Source organism: Oncorhynchus mykiss, chromosome 30, assembly GCF_013265735.2.
Source record: "Oncorhynchus mykiss isolate Arlee chromosome 30, USDA_OmykA_1.1, whole genome shotgun sequence".
Lineage (NCBI taxonomy): Eukaryota > Metazoa > Chordata > Actinopteri > Salmoniformes > Salmonidae > Oncorhynchus > Oncorhynchus mykiss.
The window spans coordinates 33362966-33382673 of record NC_050570.1 but is presented as its reverse complement, the minus strand read 5'-3'; the positions used below and the strand labels follow the sequence as shown (position 1 = coordinate 33382673).

General features: G+C 43.7%; 2 protein-coding genes across 13 annotated transcripts in view; both read right to left on the bottom strand.

The window, feature by feature from the left end:
* LOC110521735 (lysine-specific demethylase 4A) overlaps window positions 1-1265 on the bottom strand; it is a 49213-nt gene extending 47948 nt beyond the window's left edge. For 3 of the 4 annotated variants that reach the window (XM_021599554.2, XM_021599552.2, XM_036968612.1), the window contains exon 1: window positions 1132-1265. The gene's annotated coding sequence lies outside the window, so the exon portion shown is untranslated. Of the gene's footprint in view, window positions 1-581; window positions 726-1131 lie in introns of those variants that run through there. The other variant, XM_021599553.2, reaches the window with a different exon arrangement.
* A 2981-nt stretch (window positions 1266-4246) lies between these two features.
* LOC110521733 (receptor-type tyrosine-protein phosphatase F) overlaps window positions 4247-19708 on the bottom strand; it is a 338288-nt gene continuing 322826 nt past the window's right edge. For all 9 annotated transcript variants that reach the window (XM_036968461.1, XM_036968462.1, XM_036968463.1 and 6 more), the window contains 11 exons: window positions 16264-16387; window positions 15392-15567; window positions 13193-13312; window positions 12819-12973; window positions 11890-12175; window positions 9922-10100; window positions 6880-7006; window positions 6624-6749; window positions 6090-6244; window positions 5801-5936; window positions 4247-5241 (listed from right to left, as the gene is read on the bottom strand). In XM_036968461.1, coding sequence (XP_036824356.1) covers window positions 5173-5241; window positions 5801-5936; window positions 6090-6244; window positions 6624-6749; window positions 6880-7006; window positions 9922-10100; window positions 11890-12175; window positions 12819-12973; window positions 13193-13312; window positions 15392-15567; window positions 16264-16387 — 1653 coding nt within the window. In that variant the 3' untranslated portion in view covers window positions 4247-5172. The remainder of the gene's footprint in view (window positions 5242-5800; window positions 5937-6089; window positions 6245-6623; window positions 6750-6879; window positions 7007-9921; window positions 10101-11889; window positions 12176-12818; window positions 12974-13192; window positions 13313-15391; window positions 15568-16263; window positions 16388-19708) is intronic.

The following is a 19708-nucleotide window of genomic DNA, read 5'->3' as shown; positions in this document are numbered from 1 at the left end:
CAAAACCACCAGAAATATGCAATAAAACTCAATGTTATCAAAAAAAAAAACAGCTGATAAAAAAAAAACGTACAAATAAATGTATATGTACATATTTACAGGAGCTCTCTGCTTAGTCTAACGTTACTACTATGGCAACTACAGAAGTGTATACTATCATCACACAAAAACACAGTAGAAGAAATACATATTGTGGGGCCAGGTAGATAATGTCGTCGAAATTACTTCAGTTCAGAATGCTAACGACACGTTAGCTAGTTAAAGTTAGCTCTTGGCATACTAGCTAGTTAACTAGCTAGATGCCGGTCGTCACTAGTTACCACAGCCAGAGTCATAAACCCCGCCTATTTCTAAAATGTTTCTTAACATTTTATTTTAAACCGAACCTTACCAAACTGCGAACCTTATGCATAACTTTCAAGTAAGACTAAAAAGCAAATGTTTGTTTTAATGAGTTGCGATAGTCATTTTGACTCTGTGGCTGTAGTAACTAGATACTGACAAATACCTAACGTTAATATCAGCAACAACAACTCAAATTTAAACGAGACAGTTAGCTAAAATTATCTAGCTAACGTTACCTCGCAGTAAGCCTTTACTAAATTCTGATCTCCTCCGTGAGACGGTAGCTAGCTTCGTATGATGCTAACGTTGTGTTGTCTTAACTTTTCCTTCCTACAACATAAAGCTAGCATGCTAATATTCCTCAAGACAGCTAACGTCAGCGAATTGCGAAGTCCCTGCCCACTCGCAGATTGGACGAAATCCTGATGAAATTAATTCCTACATTTGTGATTGGTTGAATGCCAAGTCATTTAACGACGGGCCCAGTGTTGTCACCTACCCCCAGAAAAGAGCGTTAGCAAGATGCCTTACAAACCTAGCCAAATTAATAATTGTTTACTTAATAATGTAATTCAGCTATAGCAAAGACAAAGTAATAGTAGTTGTGTCATGTCATACTGACAAACACGTTAAAGATAACGCAACAACTGATAACGTCACAACTTTGAGAAGCAAGTAACGTTAGTTAGTACGTTACGCTAACGTAGTTTTGACTAAGAGCGAAGACCATTTTCAGCAACATTACTTATCAGTAGTTAGCTACTTTTGTTTAAAATATTAACTTACGCTTGACGACCAAGTAATGAGTGATTGCTACTTCAAAATCTCCAAAAGCAGAAGATTATTTGTTCACAATTCACCATGGGTAGGAAAGATTGTCCTCCATTAAGTTACCCAGTGTCGCACGCATGCTCAGTGCGTGTTTGTGCACAATGCTTAATGAGGGCGTATCCAACGCTCAACCGAGACCAATCAAAATGCACTATTTTGCTATGACTCCGCCTTGTTAAATTACTCATGCCCTGCAAATCGATTTATATGGTATAAATCATTAAAAAGTTGGATGATGTAAAGAAAAAAGATTAAGTCTAGGACATCTAATTTCTCTGTACAAATACCAAATCCTAAAAGTGTAGTCTTTCCGTGATCTGTTTTTTCCACAATTGAAAATATTATTTAGCAACTGAATCTGGTTAATGAGTGCCGAATAATTAATAATGTAAATTGTATTATCTTTATGTTCAACACAGTGAGTATTCCTCTTTGGAACCTGGAGTTTACCCAACATGTCACCTAACATTGTTCACCTAATACCTTTTTAAAAATATTTTTTGTTGTTGAAATTGCACTGTTGGTTAGAGCCTGTAAGTAAGCATTTCACTGTAAGGTCTACTACACCTGTTGTATTTTGCGCACTTGACAAATACACTTTGATTTGACATGTCGAACTGTTACTGTAGATCTGAACAATTCTCAACATCCTCCTAGTCACAATGCTGGTACCTACTTACTACTGTAAACCAAAATTCATTGTTTCTATCATTTTGTGACCATAATATTCCAGGGGTTCTGTCAGGACAGAGTGGCTGTATAGCAGTGTGCATTGGCTGGAGGGGTATCCACCACTATCAAGGGGATGGATAAAGGGGGAGCAGGTCCATGGACGGATGGGGGTGGGAAGACAGGGGAACAGTGTGTGTGTGTGTGTGTGTGTGTGTGTGTGAGTTGTGACTGCATGTTTGTGCGCGTGAGTGCATGTGTGTGTGTGTGAGTTGTGACTGCATTTTTGTGCGCGTGAGTGCATGTGTGTGTGAGTTGTGACTGCATGTTTGTGCGCGTGAGTGCATGTGTGTGTGTGTGTGTGTGAGTTGTGACTGCATGTTTGTGCGCGTGAGTGCATGTGTGTGTGTGTGTGCGTGTGCAGGGTACAGGCAAATCTCAACACAGGACAGTACATGGAATGTCCACAACATAGACAAAAAAGACCCATGCAACCACCACATTATAAAAAACCAAATTTTTCAACTTTATTAACATCAAGGTTTTTGCAACATTTTTTTCCTCTCCTTTTTATTAACAAATAGAAAAAAGATTGAACCCCTACGTTACTATTTGAAGACAAAGTGAAATGAATCCTGTTTTGTAGTCCATTCTTCCGGGCCCACTAAATCCAAATTCACCTCATTTTGCAATTCTATAGTACCACTTAAGAAAGAAAAGCTTGACTATAAGGTAGAAATCCTCCACCGTACATTGATGCTGCTTCTTTGTGTTACAGGATAATTTCCTTCTGTACCACAGTGAGGAGATAATACAGTATAGTACAGCAGTTATACCATGGATGTAGTCAGTGACAGTCAGAAGAGACGTTCATCTGGGTTGTTGTCAGTTACTGTATCTGCAGAGCTGGCCAGTCATTGGGAGCTGGACCAGTCGTTTGCAGATGGACATGTGCAGTTCATAGTTCAGAATCAGAAGGGTAATCAGAAATACATGGATGAATAACTGTCTGTCTGGACACTTCAACACTTCTCATAGGATGGTTGTTGTTGGGGCTGTACATTAGTCTGTGATGTGGAGCTCTGTATATCTGCTTCTCCAAACTAGGTATAGCTTGTCAGATCAGACCAGAGCCAGGGTCCCAGTTCCTCTGTGACATTCGGGAGTGATGGTTTGGTTCAGTCAACCTCAGGCCATGCTCGACCTACCTGGATATAACAGAACAAACAACTTTTCCATGTACCGGTAGTATTCTGTATTTCTTTCGCTGTGTCTAGAGTTTGGACCGGAGCTCTTTGAGCGACAGGCATTGAGAAAATCACAGTAAACAGTTATTGGGTATCTGTACATGGCAGATTTTTCAAAAGTCATCAAGATTAGCCTATTCAGTTTTTTAACCATACAGTGCATTTGGAAAGTATTCAGACTCAGATAGTATTCCGATTTTGTTACATTACAGCCTTATTCTAAAATTGATGAACTAAATAAATAAATAATTTAATCAATCTACACGCAATATCCCATAATAACAAAGCGAAAATAGGTTTTTAGAATTTTTTGCAAATATATTCTATTTTAAAACCTTATAAGTATTCAGACCCTTTGAAACAGGCTGAGACCAAAATTGAGCTCAGCTGCATCCTGTTTCCATTGATCATCCTTGAGATGTTTCCACAACTTGATTGGAGTCCACATGTATTAAATTCAATTGATTGGACATGATTTGGAAAGGCACACGCCCGTCCATATAAGGCCCCACAGTTGAAAGTGCATGTCAGAGCAAAAACCAAGCCATGAGGTCGAAGGAATTGTCCATAGAGCGCCGAGACAGGATTGTGTTGAGGCACAGATCTGGGGAAGGGTGCCAACAAATATCTGCAGCATTGAAGGTCCCCAAGAACACAATGGCCTCCATAATTTGGCAAGTAGCCTAGTGGTTAGAGTGTTGGGCCAGTAGCCAAATGGTTGCTGGATCGAATCCCCGAGCTGACAAGGTAAAAATATGTCCTTTTCAGAGGCAGGGACTGGGAGACTTGTCAGGATCGAGGGAAAGATGAACAGAGCAAAGTACAGAGAGATCCTTGATGAAGACCTCAGACTGGGGCGAAGCTTCACCTTCCAACAGGACAACGACTTTCAGCAAACAGTCAAGACAACGCAGGAGTGGCTTCGGAACAAGTCTCTGAATGTCCTTGAATCTGCAGAGAAGAATGGGAGAAACTCCCCAAGTACAAGTGTGCCAAGCTTGTAGCCTCATACCCAAGAAGACTCGAGGCTGTAATTGCTGCCAAAGGTGCTTCAACAAAGTACTTAATAAAGGGTCTGAATACTTATTTAAATGGTCTGTTTTTTTATATATACATTTGCAAACATTTCTACAAACCTGTTTTTGCTTTGTCATTATGGGGTATAGTGTGTAGAGTGATGGGGCGAAAACAAGTTTTTATTCCATGCTAGAATGGCAACGTAACAAAATGTGGAAAAAGTCAAGGGGTCTGAATACTTTCCAAATGCACTGTATATAGGTTTATTTTATAGTAGTCCACTAACTCTGGTGTATGTGTTTGATCTCTTTTTGTGGAGATGGCTGGTCGTTTTGTAAAGTACCAGGAAGTGAAAAGGTGTATAAAAGATTGTCCCCCATATACCACTGAATACTACCAGAGAATAGCGAACTTTAGAATATTATAATTATGGTAAAAAATAAAATTATTATTAGCAGCTCTGAGTATGCATACGTCTCCAGTATTAATAATAACTCGGAGCATATTAAAAATTCATGTCCCTTGTGCAAAAAAAGACAAGTAATTAATTTAAAATAAGACACGTTAAGACATACAATAACCAAAGTATAAATGATTAGACAATAAATTCAAAATAATAATAATAATAATCACATACTTATAATGGGTAATAATTTTGATATTGATGCATAATAAAAGCAGAAAAATAACCGTTGCTATATCAGCAGTAGTAGGAGGCAGAAATAGTGATTTTATGTTGTGTGCATTACGTATAGAGACGTCAGAATGAAGCACACTGAGCATTTAGATAATTTCTTGAGGAGTAGATTTTAGTAGTGGAGGGTTTTAAAGCAGGTTTATTATGCCAGTCAGTCCAGGAGTACTGCTCCACCTGATTGAAGGTCGCCCAGTCAGACTTGTGCTCTCTCTCTCTCTCCTCCTCACCCCTCTCCCTTCTTCCTCCCCCCTCTCCCTTCCCCCCTCAGGCAGTTTCTGGACTTTGTCAGCCGGGTGTATATGGCTCAGAAGGGACACACTGGCGGCGCTCCGGAACCCCAGGAGTCCCAGTGCATTCTGAGAGTGATTATGTTGCATAGTGGTCAAAGCTGCCAAGGTACTCCAGAGCTGCCCTGTAGCACAACTGGTACTGGTCCTGGGAGGGAAACAAAGAGGGGCAGAGCAGTGTCGGTCAAGAGAGTGATCTACAATCACAAATAGAGCCACGTTACCCCGACCTACATGGACAAATTACCTCAACTCAACTGTACCACCGCACATTGACTCGGTACCAGTACCCCCTGTATATAGCCTCGTTATTGTTATTTTATTATGTTACTTTTTATATTCGTTTATTTAGTAAATATTTTCTGAACCCTATTTCTTGAACTGCATTGTTGGTTAAGGGCTCGTAAGTAAGCATTTCACGGTAAGATGACCTGTTGTATTCGGCGCATGTGACAAATAAAATTTGATTTGATTTAATAGTTCTGCATTTGCCTAGGAGAGTATTCGTAGCAATATGTTGAAATAACTACACTTTATTAATCTAACCCCACATCCCAGTTTCCTCCCGATATCTGCCTACCTTCCTCTAACATTATGGCACAGTATCATGACAGGACATCACACAATATAAATCTGATTCTATATAGTCCTATCCCCTCTCTAACCAGTCTATCCCAACATACTGTAGCGTTGTGACTGCATTGTACCTCTGTCTGCACCATGGCAGGTCTCTGGGTCCTCAGTGTTTTGGCGGTATGGAAGATGTCCACCACCCCCTCGTACCTCATCCTCTCCAGCACGATACTCAGGGTGATGAACACACCAGTCCGCCCAACACCAGCACTGTGGAGGAGCAAAGAGAGGGTTATACACAGTAGATGCGCACACACGAGCACACACACACACACACACACACACACACACACACGTATGCATAAATACACACACGTATGCATAAACACACACACAATGGTAATTATCATTGGTGTCCCTTACCTGCAGTGCACAGAGATGGGTCCATCCTGTCCGAACTGTTCCTTGGTTTTATGCACTTGGCCAATGAAGTCGATAAAGCCCTCTCCAGTTTTTGGCACCCCTTGTTCTGGCCAATCAGTGAATTGGAACTGCCGAATGGTCCTGGACTGGCCATCCTTAGAGGTGGTGAGGAATGGATGATGGGCATAAAGTGAGTATTTTCTTTAAGCCTTATTATTAGACATTATAAAGGCTCATACATGCTTATACAGCTACATAAAGCATTATACCCACAGAATTTGAGTAATGTTACCAGTATTGTTTTAGTGTGTTCTCAAGCTACTAATGTCTTTACTGTAACGTGCAGAAACTATTTCTACACACAGAACATCAGAACATAACCACAGTGCAGAGATAATTATATGTGTACAAACAATTCACTGGGAAAATATGCTTAGCGTACAGCTATGTACAAAAATTAGCCCTTTGCATAGAGCAGAGAGAGATATACGTCACTAGGGAGAAGAGGGAGGATGGATGGAGAGATGGACTTACCCTGGCGTCTGTGACCTTGAACTCTCGGAGGATGTACTGGGGCATGTTGTACTCAGCCATGGGGTCCACTACAAAGTACTGGTACCTAGCAGAGCGCTCAGCAGGCCAGTACTGATGGCACTTTTCCTAAGAAACAGAAAACAATGACAGAACTGTCATATCAACAATTCCATCCATTAGTGTGTGTGTGTCCATGCATGCGTGTGTTTGTGTGTGCTTGTATTAACAGTGTATGTACAGTATCTATGCCACTCACCCGTCCCATCTCTCTGAGTTTGGTGAGCATGACGACAATGGTAGAGTTGTGTTCCCACAGCATCCTCCAGAAGTCCTCTGTGGTCTCTGCTAGCGGGCCCTGGGTGGCTATGTAGGCCTTCTGTTGCCTGAGAGACACGGAACACGAGTTACGTCAGGATACAGGAAAGGCCATGACACAGGGAGTCAGGATAACATCATAACTACAAAGGATATCAGGTACACTTCAATACATCCCCATAGACCTAGAGTATCCACGCTGAGCCCTGTGTGGTCCTACTGTGATCTGAGAGGCCCTTGTGCTGATAATGGGGTCTGGGCTTGGTGTATTTTCATTATGTTATGCTGCTGACAAATTAAGTTCCTATTCTCTTCAAGGCAGTGAGAACCGCAGCGTTGCAGCTGGGATCCAGTTCCACTAGATCAACAGTAGAGGGCAGTGTGAAGCTGTGGGAGTAGTGGCGTTAATGTGATTACGTTTCTGTCAGGAATCCCGACAAACATGTGAGAGTCAGCCCAAGACGCATACATTCATACGGCCAGACAAACACACACACACACACACACACACACACACACACACACACACACACACACACACACACACACAGCAGGAAATGAGCGACCATGAGATTACAGCAGCTATATGGTCTGCTCCTCCATGTTATAGGCTACAGGAGGATACAGTATAGCCATACATCATTGCTTATACAACCATACAGAGACAGACAGTGCATTCTATATGAGGCATGAAGTACAGTATAAGGTGCTGCTGGAATTGTGATTTCTATCTATCTAAGGTGCTGCTGGATTGTGAGTTCTATCTATCTAAGGTGCTGCTGGAATTGTGAGTTATATCTAGCGAAGGTGCTGCTGGAATTGTGAGTTCTACCTATCTTTGCCCTTACTTTTCTGAGTAACAACTAAGAACAGCCTCAGCACAATGTTCAAAGGGTCTCTAACATCTGATAGGTTTGACTGACACAAGGATATTCAGTTTCTTCAGCTAAATTATTGGATTCTTAGTGTTCTGACATAGCAATAGCAATAAAGAAATTAACAGGCATGTATAGAGATCCTTGCTCTGCCAAGACAGTGCTTGGTATGTATGTAATGTCTGGTGTGCACAACATCGTTATGTCAGTGGCATAGCTGGCAAGAGACTAGATAGTTTGAATTACCACCTCAGGATATCAGAAACTTAACCAGAATGACATCATCATCATTGCGTCATCATCATTATCCTCACCTTCTTCATTCCCCTAAGTCATTCTGATCCCCTCTGGCACTTTAAAGATGTGATGCCTGCCTGCCTCCCACGCAATAGAATACTAACACCTACAATCAGTCCCAAATGGCACCCTATTCCCTATATAGTGCTCTACTTTTGATCAAAAGTGCACTATATAGGGAATAGTGTGCCATTTTGGACACAAGCCAACACCTCTCTGTCACTCTTAATTACCGCTACATGAATTAAAGAGGAATTACATTCACCTTCCTTCTCCCCCTCCTCCTCTCTTCTTTCCCTTCTCTCCCTCAGGTGGGGCAGCCCCAGGGACATTATTAGGCACAGAGGAGGTGTGTGTGTGTTTGCTTGCTTGCTAATGTGTGTGTGTGTGTGTGTGATGAGAGGTTGAATGAGGAAATCCAAATAGAAAACCCTCAACAAATCCTCCAAAAAGGAGGAAAGCTCCTATTCATTCAGACATTCACTCATTAGTGTGTTGTAGCATTGTGGATTATTGCCAATTACAGTGTTTACACTTCCATGAAGGAGACTCTCTATGGGACCACTCTGATTAGGTATTAATATATGGGACAATACCTGAACAGAAGCCCCCAAGCACCTCACACACACTTTCACACTCAACTATACACACGCGCCCACACAGGAATTGGCAAAAATCACAAAGAACAATTACAAAATACCCTAAAGACCAACATATCAAAATAAATTACAACATACGTTTACAAAGCATTGTATTTCTTTTAAAATACAAAAATAGATTAGCAAGTCGACCCGTTAAAAACAACATCACTCTCAGTAATGGTGACAGAGACTTGTTGCTTGCTATGACTGCGATATGTCTTTTTTATTTACCTTAGATGAATGCACTGCCTGTAAGATTCCCTACATAAGAGTGTCTCCTAACAGACACACTTATCACACCATAGTGCCATCAGACGTCTGATACCAATGAACCGCTATATAAAAAAAAAAATGGTATTGAAAAGTATTTTGGTATTTGGAAAATACCAATTACAGCTCTCGAAAGTATCTCGTTACAAAACACATTGGATTGTAGTTCAGGCAAATAAAATTGTAAATACAAAATACGTATTTCAAATATATTCAACAGAAATACTGCCCATCTCTGTGCACACATTAATGCTCACTTGCACGCACACACCCAGCTGTATATTACGGAATTCTCAAAACCTTCCCATCCATCTCAGTAAGAACAGGTGCTTCATTTCACTGTTATTTTTCCAAATATCAACAAATGTCTTTAAAAGAGTGTTTCCCATACAGTAAAGGAATGTGGGAATCAGCAGACAAGAACAGAGTCATCACAATGAGCAATAACTTTATTCCTCTTCCAGGAGTAGTTTGTCACCTGTCACAAACAGACTATTTATTTACCACGGGAGAAATGTGGCAAGCAATGGACAGTACTGCCACTATGACCAATTTGCCCTGACAACTGACACAACAAGGGAGACAGACAGGAAAACACTGGTCTCCATGTCACACCATAATCCACTGCTGTCAGCCGCTGCAGGAAAGGTCCACCTCCTTGCTCATTAGAGGAGCTGTGTCTGCAGGATGGATTCGGTCTTCTCCATTTCTATTTCATCTCCTCTATTCTCACCATCCTCCATCTCACTTATTCTAGTCTTCAGAATATTTAATGTCTCATTTTCACAGTTTGAATCTCCTCTCTTTCTCTGCCCTCCCCCTCCTCTACTCTACCCCCTCTCCTCCTCTCCTCTCTTCTCGTCCCTCCTTCTCTCCTTTCCTCATCTCCCTCTCTCTCACCTGTATCCATCGATGAAGCTGGCGTTAATGTAGTCGGAGCCCTCCACACCTCTGATAGGCTGCAGATACACGCGGGTGGACTCAAAAGGCATGATGTTCACCAGCCGGTTCTTGAACTTGTTACAGGGGAGGTTGGCGCTGATGAATCTTGAGGTATGTGCTTTAGAGTTAGACAGTTTCTGGAGAAGGAAGGGAAGAGGAATGGACAGATTTAAGATACAATCTGGGATGTTTTTGGGCAAAATGGCAGCCCCGCCACTTGTTTTGGTATACTGTTGAGGGATGCATGGATGGATGCATGGATTAAAAACATGGCCCAGATTAAAGAACTGTGCGCTACTGTAGAGAAACACCAACCCTTACCCTATAATTACTGGACTGGAGTGCACCCACGGGGTGCAGTCAAATTGCCTCTAACCCGACGACGACTGTTGCCACAGCTTGTCCCTGATGCCCACCTTCCTTCCTTCAAAGTTGTAAAGCCAGGGATCCCAGCCAGCCTAGCGCTGCTGTATATGGGCAGGGATTTTGGAGGGCATAGGGGCTAACACTATTATTGATGCATGAAAATGATGAGCTTTGAGTCAAGCCCCTATGTTCTCCATCTTCAAATAACTGCCTGCTGACACTGGCAACGCCGAGCTCTCTCTCCTTTAAACTCACCCTAAGTGTCGACGCCACAGCCACATACGGAGACGTCAGGGAGTCGAAAACAAATACTCACACAACATTTGAGACGGCTGTTAAGAGAGATGCACAGGCCTACAGTATATCCATGTGAAAGCTATGGAATAGCAATCCAAAACCAAAGCAAACTTTTAAAATGTAAAAGCATTTTCTCCCAAATGAGAGGGGGATAGTTTTTATATTTTTGCTGGCTTTGCTGACAGGGTCCTCTTAATGTGATTCTCTGTCAGTAGTTAAAAAGAAAAGTATACATTTCAGACCTTGCTTGCGAAACAAATTTGCGAGTGGTACTGAGCATCAAAACCTAATTATACTCGCTGCGGATTTACAATCATCCTGCTTGCTGAACAAGTTTGACCCACATCATTTCGGTTATGGTGGTGAGTACCCCAGAAGGAGGCTGGTTAGAGCAGTTTTGTTTTCCTATGGCGGGAGGCTGTGAGTGGTTGCACCCCAAATGGCACCCTAATCCCTACATAGCGCACTACTCAGAGCCCTATGGGCCCTGGTCAAAAGTAGTGCACTATATAGGGAATAGGGTACCACTTGGGATGCAGACAGTGAGTATCTGAGGGGGACCAATACAGTCGTTGGAGCCCAGTGGTATAGGCCCAAGCCCAATCCCAGGATGCATCAGCTCTCCAACCCACTGAGGCTTTATCTACAGGCTGTCAGCCGGTCAGCCTGCCCCAACACTCCTCCCTCACTAGATCACTCTCTTTCTCTCTGTCTCTCCATCCCCCGAGCCTCTCTCTTCTCTTCCTCCCTTCCTCATTCTCAGTCTCTCATCCCCAGTCCAGAAGATTAGCCTCTGAAACAGAACACCCCTCCTAAGAGTTAGTGTGAGGGTGAGGAAAATTCCTCCTCCTCCTCCTCCTCCTTTTCTTCTCCTACTCCTTGTTCCAAACACACTAAGACATTAACTTCCTGCCCCCACTGCATCGTACACACCGAAACAACAACAACAACTCTGTTGTTTCCTAACTAAATGCCCCAGTTAGTAACTGTAGTCATGTAATTTTGTAGTCATGTCACTTAAACTCTAGCATAACCAGTCAATTCCCAAGTCCCTAGCATTCGAGTCTGATTTCAAGGCTGCACTCCAACAATCTTCTAGTTAAGTTCATAACATGGAACTGAACTGTAATGTACAATGAGACAGGCTGCTACCACACTGTTTGCACTGTCCTTCCAACTGCTATGGTCGTTGTTTCCATCTGGGACCAGGCTACAAAGCAGGGCTGTTGCCTTATTCTCAAACTCCATGTTTTGTTACTCTACCTTGAACTCTAGCTCCATGGCGGAAACGGTGCCTCCGGGCGTGACCTGGGTGAGCTTCTGGATGTGTGCGTACAGGTTGCGTGCAGGGACCTCTGTGTTACCGCAGGTGGCTGCCTCTAGCAGGGCCTCGTGGATGAAGACGTACTGGTCCTCCGTCTGCACCATGTAGTTCCTCTGAGCTCTCATACACGTCACATGACCGTAGATATCCACAGACTTCTCATGCTTCATACGCTCCAGCATGGCTTCGATCACGATGAAGCAACCGGTCCGCCCTACACCAGCACTGTGGGGACGGACAGAGCACTGTAACTATTACACAGACAGGAAACTGTAACTATAGAGCCATGTACAGTACACTGACAGGAACAAATGGACTAAAAAAGAATGTGTCACATGCGCCGAATACAACTGGTGTAGACTTTACGGGGAAGTGCTCGCTTATGAGCCCTTCCCAACGATGCAGAGTTTCAAAATAATGAAAATAATTATAGAAATCAAATAGTAACACGAGGAAGGAAATAAATACACAAGAATGGAGCTATGCAGTATACAGGGAGTGCCAGTACCAGATCAATGTGCAGAGGTACAAGGTATTTGAGGTAGATATGTAAATGAAGGAAGGGTAAAATGACTAGGCATCCGGATATAAATAACAACAGCAAATGATGTGTGTAAAAGTGTGTGTGTGTGTGTAAAGTGTAGGTTTGTGTTGTGTCGGTATGCGTGTGTGTGTGTGTGCATCTGAATGTGTGTGGCTTTTGTATGGGAAAAGTCACATATCTGTGAGATGGTTCTGGCTTAGGCTTATTTCCACCAGTGGAAAGAGCCTCAACAGCGCAACTTCAGTGAACCCTGTTCTTGGGCAGTTTTATTGACTTCATTCCAGATGTTTGCAGTGAAGGAGATGTGTCTAAGATGGGGGTTACCTGCAGTGGACCACCATGGGCCCTGCATCTGTCGGGTTGCAAGCCTTGACCCTGCGCAGGAAGGCCAAGGTGGGGGTGGGGTACTCAGGCACTCCATGGTCCGGCCAGGCCATGAACTGGAACTGACGAACCTCTCTCTTCTCACTGGAGCCATTCTGGTAGAGCAACGTATCAGAACACCACAAACGCACACTGGTGGCCACATTCTGGGTAGTCTCTATGACAAACATTTATATTTACAACACCGAGTTAGCTAGCAAGAGATTTGATAAAAGCTCAAGAAAACATTCCGGGATCATTGCCCTCCAGCTGGTCAAGAGCTGGTTACTCTTGGGCTACAACACATACTATACCTCTACATGTGTGGCTCTTACCTTATAGAGGGTGAAGGTGCGTACGCTATAGGTAGCCAGCTCCACAGTGTCCAACATGGTCACCTGGATCATCCCATAGGTCTCTGTACCCCGACTGGGCCAGTACTGGTCACACTTCACCTGTACACACACAGGCAAAGAACAATGAAGTTCATCCTCAGTGTAGAATAGCATTACTGACACTGCAGTCACAGTAAAGGAACAGTGGCAAGGACTAGGGGTGAGAGAAGGGGCTAGTGTTCGGGTAATGGGACAGTAAGGGACTGGGGCTGATCTAAAGAGAACAGCTTGAGCTGCTTCTGCTCCACTGTGTAATTTTCCCTGTCCTGGAGGATGAGAGGAGAGACTTCCACTCGCAGACACTGAACAATGAATATCTCTGAGCATAGCTTTAGCCTAAGAGCATTGACACAGAGTTACAGTAGGTTGATAGGACAGGGACTAAATCTGCCTGAGGGGCCTAGTGTTTTGGTGAAATGGGACAGGGACTGAGAGGGTCAGTATTATAGGACAGGGACTGAGAGGGTTAGTGCTATGGGAGAGGGACTGAGGCTAAGCGACGGATGACAGCTTGGACTGCTTCTGCTCCACTGTGTCATCCATGTCCTGGAGGGAGAGAAGGAGAGAGAAAGAGGGGAGAGAGTGAAAGCAGAGAGAGATTGCCAGCTGGGGTTCAGTGGCCCATCTCTAGGGGAATCTAGGCCCAGGGACCCTAGCCAGCATGACTGGTGCCTCTCTTCTCCTCCAGACCTCTACTCCAAAGGGCCATTGGTCAGGGCTTTGTGATTGGACAGCAGCCTGGTGCTCCAGGGTCATTGGTCAGGGCATTGTGAGGGGGCATTTTGATTGGACAGTCTGGTGGACAGTAGGGTCACCACCTGGATACATTCCAATGAACATCCCAAACACACACAGTCAAGAGCTAACTGGTACATTTCTTACAAACACAGACCATGTACACAGATAATAATATTCCTTTTTTCATTTGTTTTATGTTGATCTGTTTTACAGGAACATTTCCCAACATCCACCCAGACTAGTGCCAGTTGGAAATGGCTGCTGTCCCTAAAACTATTGAAGGTTGGTACTGTGCTCTGGTTGTTCATAGTGAAGGGGGTGTCACTGCGTCCCGGCCATCCCCATGTCAGTCGCTATGGACAGTCACATAAATTCCTGTGGTGTGTTCTATTTCAGGTCCTCCCCTCCCGTTAATTTCCTCTCTAGTGAGACTGATAGTAAAAGGGGTGAAAATTGTCATGTCTAGATGGCTACAGCTTTTGTTAAATTGACGTCAAAAGTTTAATTGTTTAGCATTAGAGGTAAGCCTAAACCTTTTCCTAATCTTAACCTAATACTCCTAACCTGCTGCATGAATTATCCTAAATCTGCTACGAAAGTCAATTTTGATAAAAGCTGTATTCCTTCTAGACAAAACCGGTGAAAATGGAGGTTATCAGAGGACACATCGGTGGGGTTGGGATATTACCAGCAGACACCTTGCTGTGATGATGATGACACACAGGGGCCAAGATTCAAAGGTGAAAGGTAATTGAATGATGAGTTGACCCTTCATGGGGCCAGAAAGACAGGTGTGATGTTAAGTTTGGCAGGAAGCTGTGACACTATGGGATGACCTTTAGGTACAGAGTTATTAATCCTGCTAGAGAAAGTAGGTGTTTGTTGGTGTGAGTGTGTGTGTGTGCGTGACACATTTCCATCTGTCTTGCTGCCACCATGCAGTCAGAGTGTCAGTTATTTACAGAGTCTATTCAAATACCTCGATTAGGATTTTGCCACCTAACAGTCGACGCTCACACCTTCTGTCCATTAGAGAGCAAGGGTGAGACTACTGGGATTGTTACAGTCTGTGAGTGCAGGGTCAATGACAGCAGAGGGTGAATCAATGGTCAGGACGTGTGTGTGTGTGTGTGTGTGTGTGTGTGTGGGGGGGGATTGTGTGTGTGTGTCCTGAGACATTGTGTGTGTGTGTGTGCACGTGTGTCAGCAGGTAGCCTGGCGTTTCAGAATGTTGGGCCAGTAACCGGTAGGTTGCTGGTTCGATTCCCAGAGACGACAAGGTGAAAAATCTGTTGATGTGCCCTTGAGCAAGGCACTTGACCCTAATTGCTCTGTATAAAGGCGTCTCCTAAATGACTTAAATGTATTGCTGAGACAGTGTGTGCGTGTTCAGTCTCTCACCCTTGACTTCTCCTCCAGCCTGGTCATCATGACAATAGTGTTGGTCCTCTGCTCCCACACCATCCTCCAGAAGTCACTCAGGGTTTCAGGAAGCGGGCCCTGTGTAGCGATGTAGTCGTTCTGCTTCCTGTAGCCGTCTATGTAGTTAGCGTTGATGTAGTCGCTACCTGGCACTCCTGTAGCACGGTGAAGGAAGGCAGTGTTTGGAAACATTCAGGTTGCATCCCAAATGGCTCCCTATATAGTGCACTTATTTTGACCCCCGCCCATAGCGCAATGGCACTCCATCACTTCTTCCCAAATGGCACTATCTCCTATAGTGCGCTACTTTTGACCAGGGCCCATAGGGCTCTGGCCAAAAGAAGTGTGCTATAAACAGGGGATAGGGTGCTATTTGGGATGTCACCTAGCAGGCGGGCAGGTTTTCAACACGGTATCAACACCCCCTTCACAGCATGAAACAGCTCCACTCAGCACAAGACATTAGAGAAGAAAGACACATCCACAACCAGTAGGATGCAATGACATTTATATCACTGACTGACTCCAAACTGAGACAGACGGACAGTGAGGGAGAAAGCATTGTCACACCTGGGGATTGGGTTGAGAGATATATTGTTGTGACATGTCTTTGCAGTGGGTAGGAGCTTACTGTCTGCAGACTTGGCTTTGGATATTCTTTATTGAGACAGCCTCACTTAGTTAATACCATCACAATACCTCCCACCACCCCTCCCTAAAAAGCAAAACATCACCTAAAAAACGTTTTATTGACAGGTGCTCACTTATTTCATAACACATTACCTCCCCGCATCCAGTTATTAAAAAGCGAAAACACTTCACAACAACAACAACAAATCCACCAAACATACCGTCGACGGAGGTGAGGATGACCCTGGAGTGGTCGTAGGCGATGACATTTGCATAGCGGTTCTTTGGCTTGTTTACTTCCAGGTTAGAGTGTTCCCACGTGAACTGCTGTCCAGGGTCTACGGACTGATGAAGGGGGGATGGAGTGAGAGAGTGCAAGGGAGAGAGAAGGGAGAGAGAGAGAAGGGGAGAAAGAAAGAAGGACAGGGGGAAGGAGAGAGAGATAGAGAGAGGAGGAAGAAGAGACACATTGTAATTTTTCCTGTCATATTTCTCAAAACTCAATAGCCTTGCAGTGTTTTGTGAGGAAAGTAGGTTCGGTATGTTTAATTCTAAAGGATGATGGAGGTACCAGAACATTCCCCATCCTTTTCAATGTCTGTTCTGTAATAAAAGCAGCCCTATGTGATCCCACAGCACTCTTCCTTCCCCCCCGGGCTGTTTGAATTCATAAAATCACCTCTCCGTCGTGGCTCTACCATCTCTGGGCCACCTAATGGCCAAGGAGAGCTGTGCTGATGAAATCAAGAAGTCATGGAGGTGAACAGAGCAGAAACAACCTCTATCAGTGTTCTTGAATCTACCCAGCCTGAGGTCACGACCTCCAAGCCCTTCCACACAGAGAGGGGAGATCACTCAGGATGAATATAACACCGTGGTCGAACCACAAACCTAGGAAATAGGAAATATCTATGCTGTAACAAGCTAGTACAAATCAGATGTCCAGAGACCGTTGAAAGAAGTTGAAACAATATTTACTGGTGGAACGATGTCGTATAGAGTACAGTACAAATACATACAGTATATAGAAGTAGTCTACACTACAATATGTGACACAGTGAGGGAGAGCTGAACATATGGTAGGCAGGGCATGGGTAAGCCACGGCTACGCAGGTTGATGATTCATCTGAGCCCTGTATCGATCCCTGGCACTGGACAAAGGCTCTGGTCCAACTAAATAATGACAGACACTACATTGTTATTCATTATTGACCATTCTGTTCTGATCACTGATCTCACATCATACTGAAAAACAAATACATACGCTCTCCCCCAACCGCATCACTGTCTCGCCTCTCTCTTTCACCTTCTCGGTCTCTCTCCTTATCCCCTCTCTGTCTTGCCCTCTTTCTCCCTCTCCTCTCCCTCCTCTCCCGCAGCCTCTCTTCTTCGCTCACACACACACAAAGGAAAAGGCTGCACATTCTGGTTGTTTCCTCCTGACTGAATGGCTGGCTGAGAAGGCATGTGGGACCCGTCTGTCTGCTCATATCAATGACAATGGTGAGAGAGGTTGAGCGCACATCTTATTTAACAGCCTGTTAGGCAAAGCTTTTGCTGCGTTGCTCTGACAAACAACACACATTATTGCTAATGCGCCCAGTGGATGTGAATATCAGTTACCGTGGATGCCACTGCAATCACGCTCTCTCCCCGACACCGCCGCATTTCCATCCCTCTTAGAAACAAAAACAGGCACCCACAAAACAAAAGCCCAGAGGGCCGCCACCATGTGTACCTCCGTGAGGAAGAGATACCATGCTAACGCTTGGCACAAGAGGCTGAATTTACATAGGCGAGGAAAATTGACTTTGACATTTGAAGAGCCCTTAGCTTGTTTTCCACTAGCTGTGTGTGTGCGTGTGTGTGTGTGTGTGTGTTTTCCACAAGCTGCATCCTAAACCAGCAGCACGGTGATGCTTCAAGAATAGCTCCTGTATTTCAGCTGATATCAAATCCTGTCAAGACACTTCATACAGTAACTGACTGTGGCCCAAATGGCCCAATATTATTCCATATATAGTGCACTAGCTTTGACTAGAGCACTACGGACCCTGGTCAAAAGTAGTGCACGACATAATGAACAGGGTACCGTTTGTGGCATACACTACTTATATTGTGTCTTTTGTGATGCTTAAAATACTTCTATATTGCTGCTTCAGTTAGCAAGGTGTACTATTCTGTGTCCATAACAAATACATGTTTTATTTAAACAGCTTCTCTAAGGAGGGTGATAATACATTGCAGGATCATAATTAGCTATTTCCCTGCTAACATGCACAAACACTCCACCCACACGTGCACTGATACAGTACAAACATGCTTACACACACACACACATACACACACACACACAAACACTGTTAGGAGTGTGTATTGGAGGCGAGGTCAGGTGCAGGAGAGCAGAGTGTAGTGAACAGGCACACTTTATTCCAGTCAAATAACAGCACAAAGTAACATAAAATGTGTCCAAAACACGGAACATAGACAAAAAGGTAATGCGCTAACAATATCCACAATATCAAAATATACGTAACACAAACAATCCTACACACAAACATGGGGAACAGAGGAATAAATACATTTGATTTGATTGGGGAATGAAAACCAGGTGTGCAGGGAACAAGACAAAACAAATGGATACATGAAAAATGGAGCGGCGATGGCTAGAAAGCCGGTGACGTCGACCGCCGAACACCGCCCGATCAAGGAGAGGAAGTCGTGACGCACGCACGCACGCGCGCACACACACACACACACACACACACACACACACACACACACACACACACACACACACGCACACACACACACACACACACACTATGGCTGAGAGTGTCTGGCCGAGTGGCTGAAAGACATTGTTTGCTGTCTTTATCAGACTTAAGTAATTTCAACAGTAAATTACTGTAGAATGCACAGTAAAATACCTTAAATGTTTATTACAGAATTAATGATGGTGCATTGTGGGAAACTGTTGTGGGCTGCGAAAGAGTCTCTGGGACATTAACATATTTAAGGCTTGCCTTGTAAGAGGCTATATTTGTTGCACCAGTGAGTGAGAAACCGTACAGAATACACTAATATATATTCTATTTCAAGAATTTTATAAACCTTGTCCTGAAAACCTACAGTATATTACTGGCCAAATGTTGCCAGAAATGTTACTGTAATTCAGAATACTGTACCATACTGCCTTTTGGAGCTCCAAAAGCATTTTAAACATGAGTGAGAGTATGATATTGTTTCTGACCCATTAACATATTTTGAGGTTTGTCTTGAAAGAGACTCTACATTTGTTGCACCCGTTAGTGAGAATGCTGTACAAAATTAACTGATATGTGGTAGTAGTTCTGTAAGAACTTAATTTATCTAGGGAGCAGATCAGAGTGGGAGCAAGTCTCAAACCTTTAATGGTGGCTAGCCATGTCATTTTCATCTGTTTTGCCATGTAATCACTATGAGTTTCGTAGTGATGGGAAACCGAGGCTTTCTGAAGGCTTTGGCGCTTTCATCAAATTGTGCTAAAAAACGGTTAAATACTCTAAGCTTCATTATCTGTTCACATTGCACATTAGTGACATCTGCTGGTCAGAAATAAATAGCAGCATTCGATTATCACAGGTATTCTTTCTCTGTTTCAGTCATAATATCATGGTCGTTGGC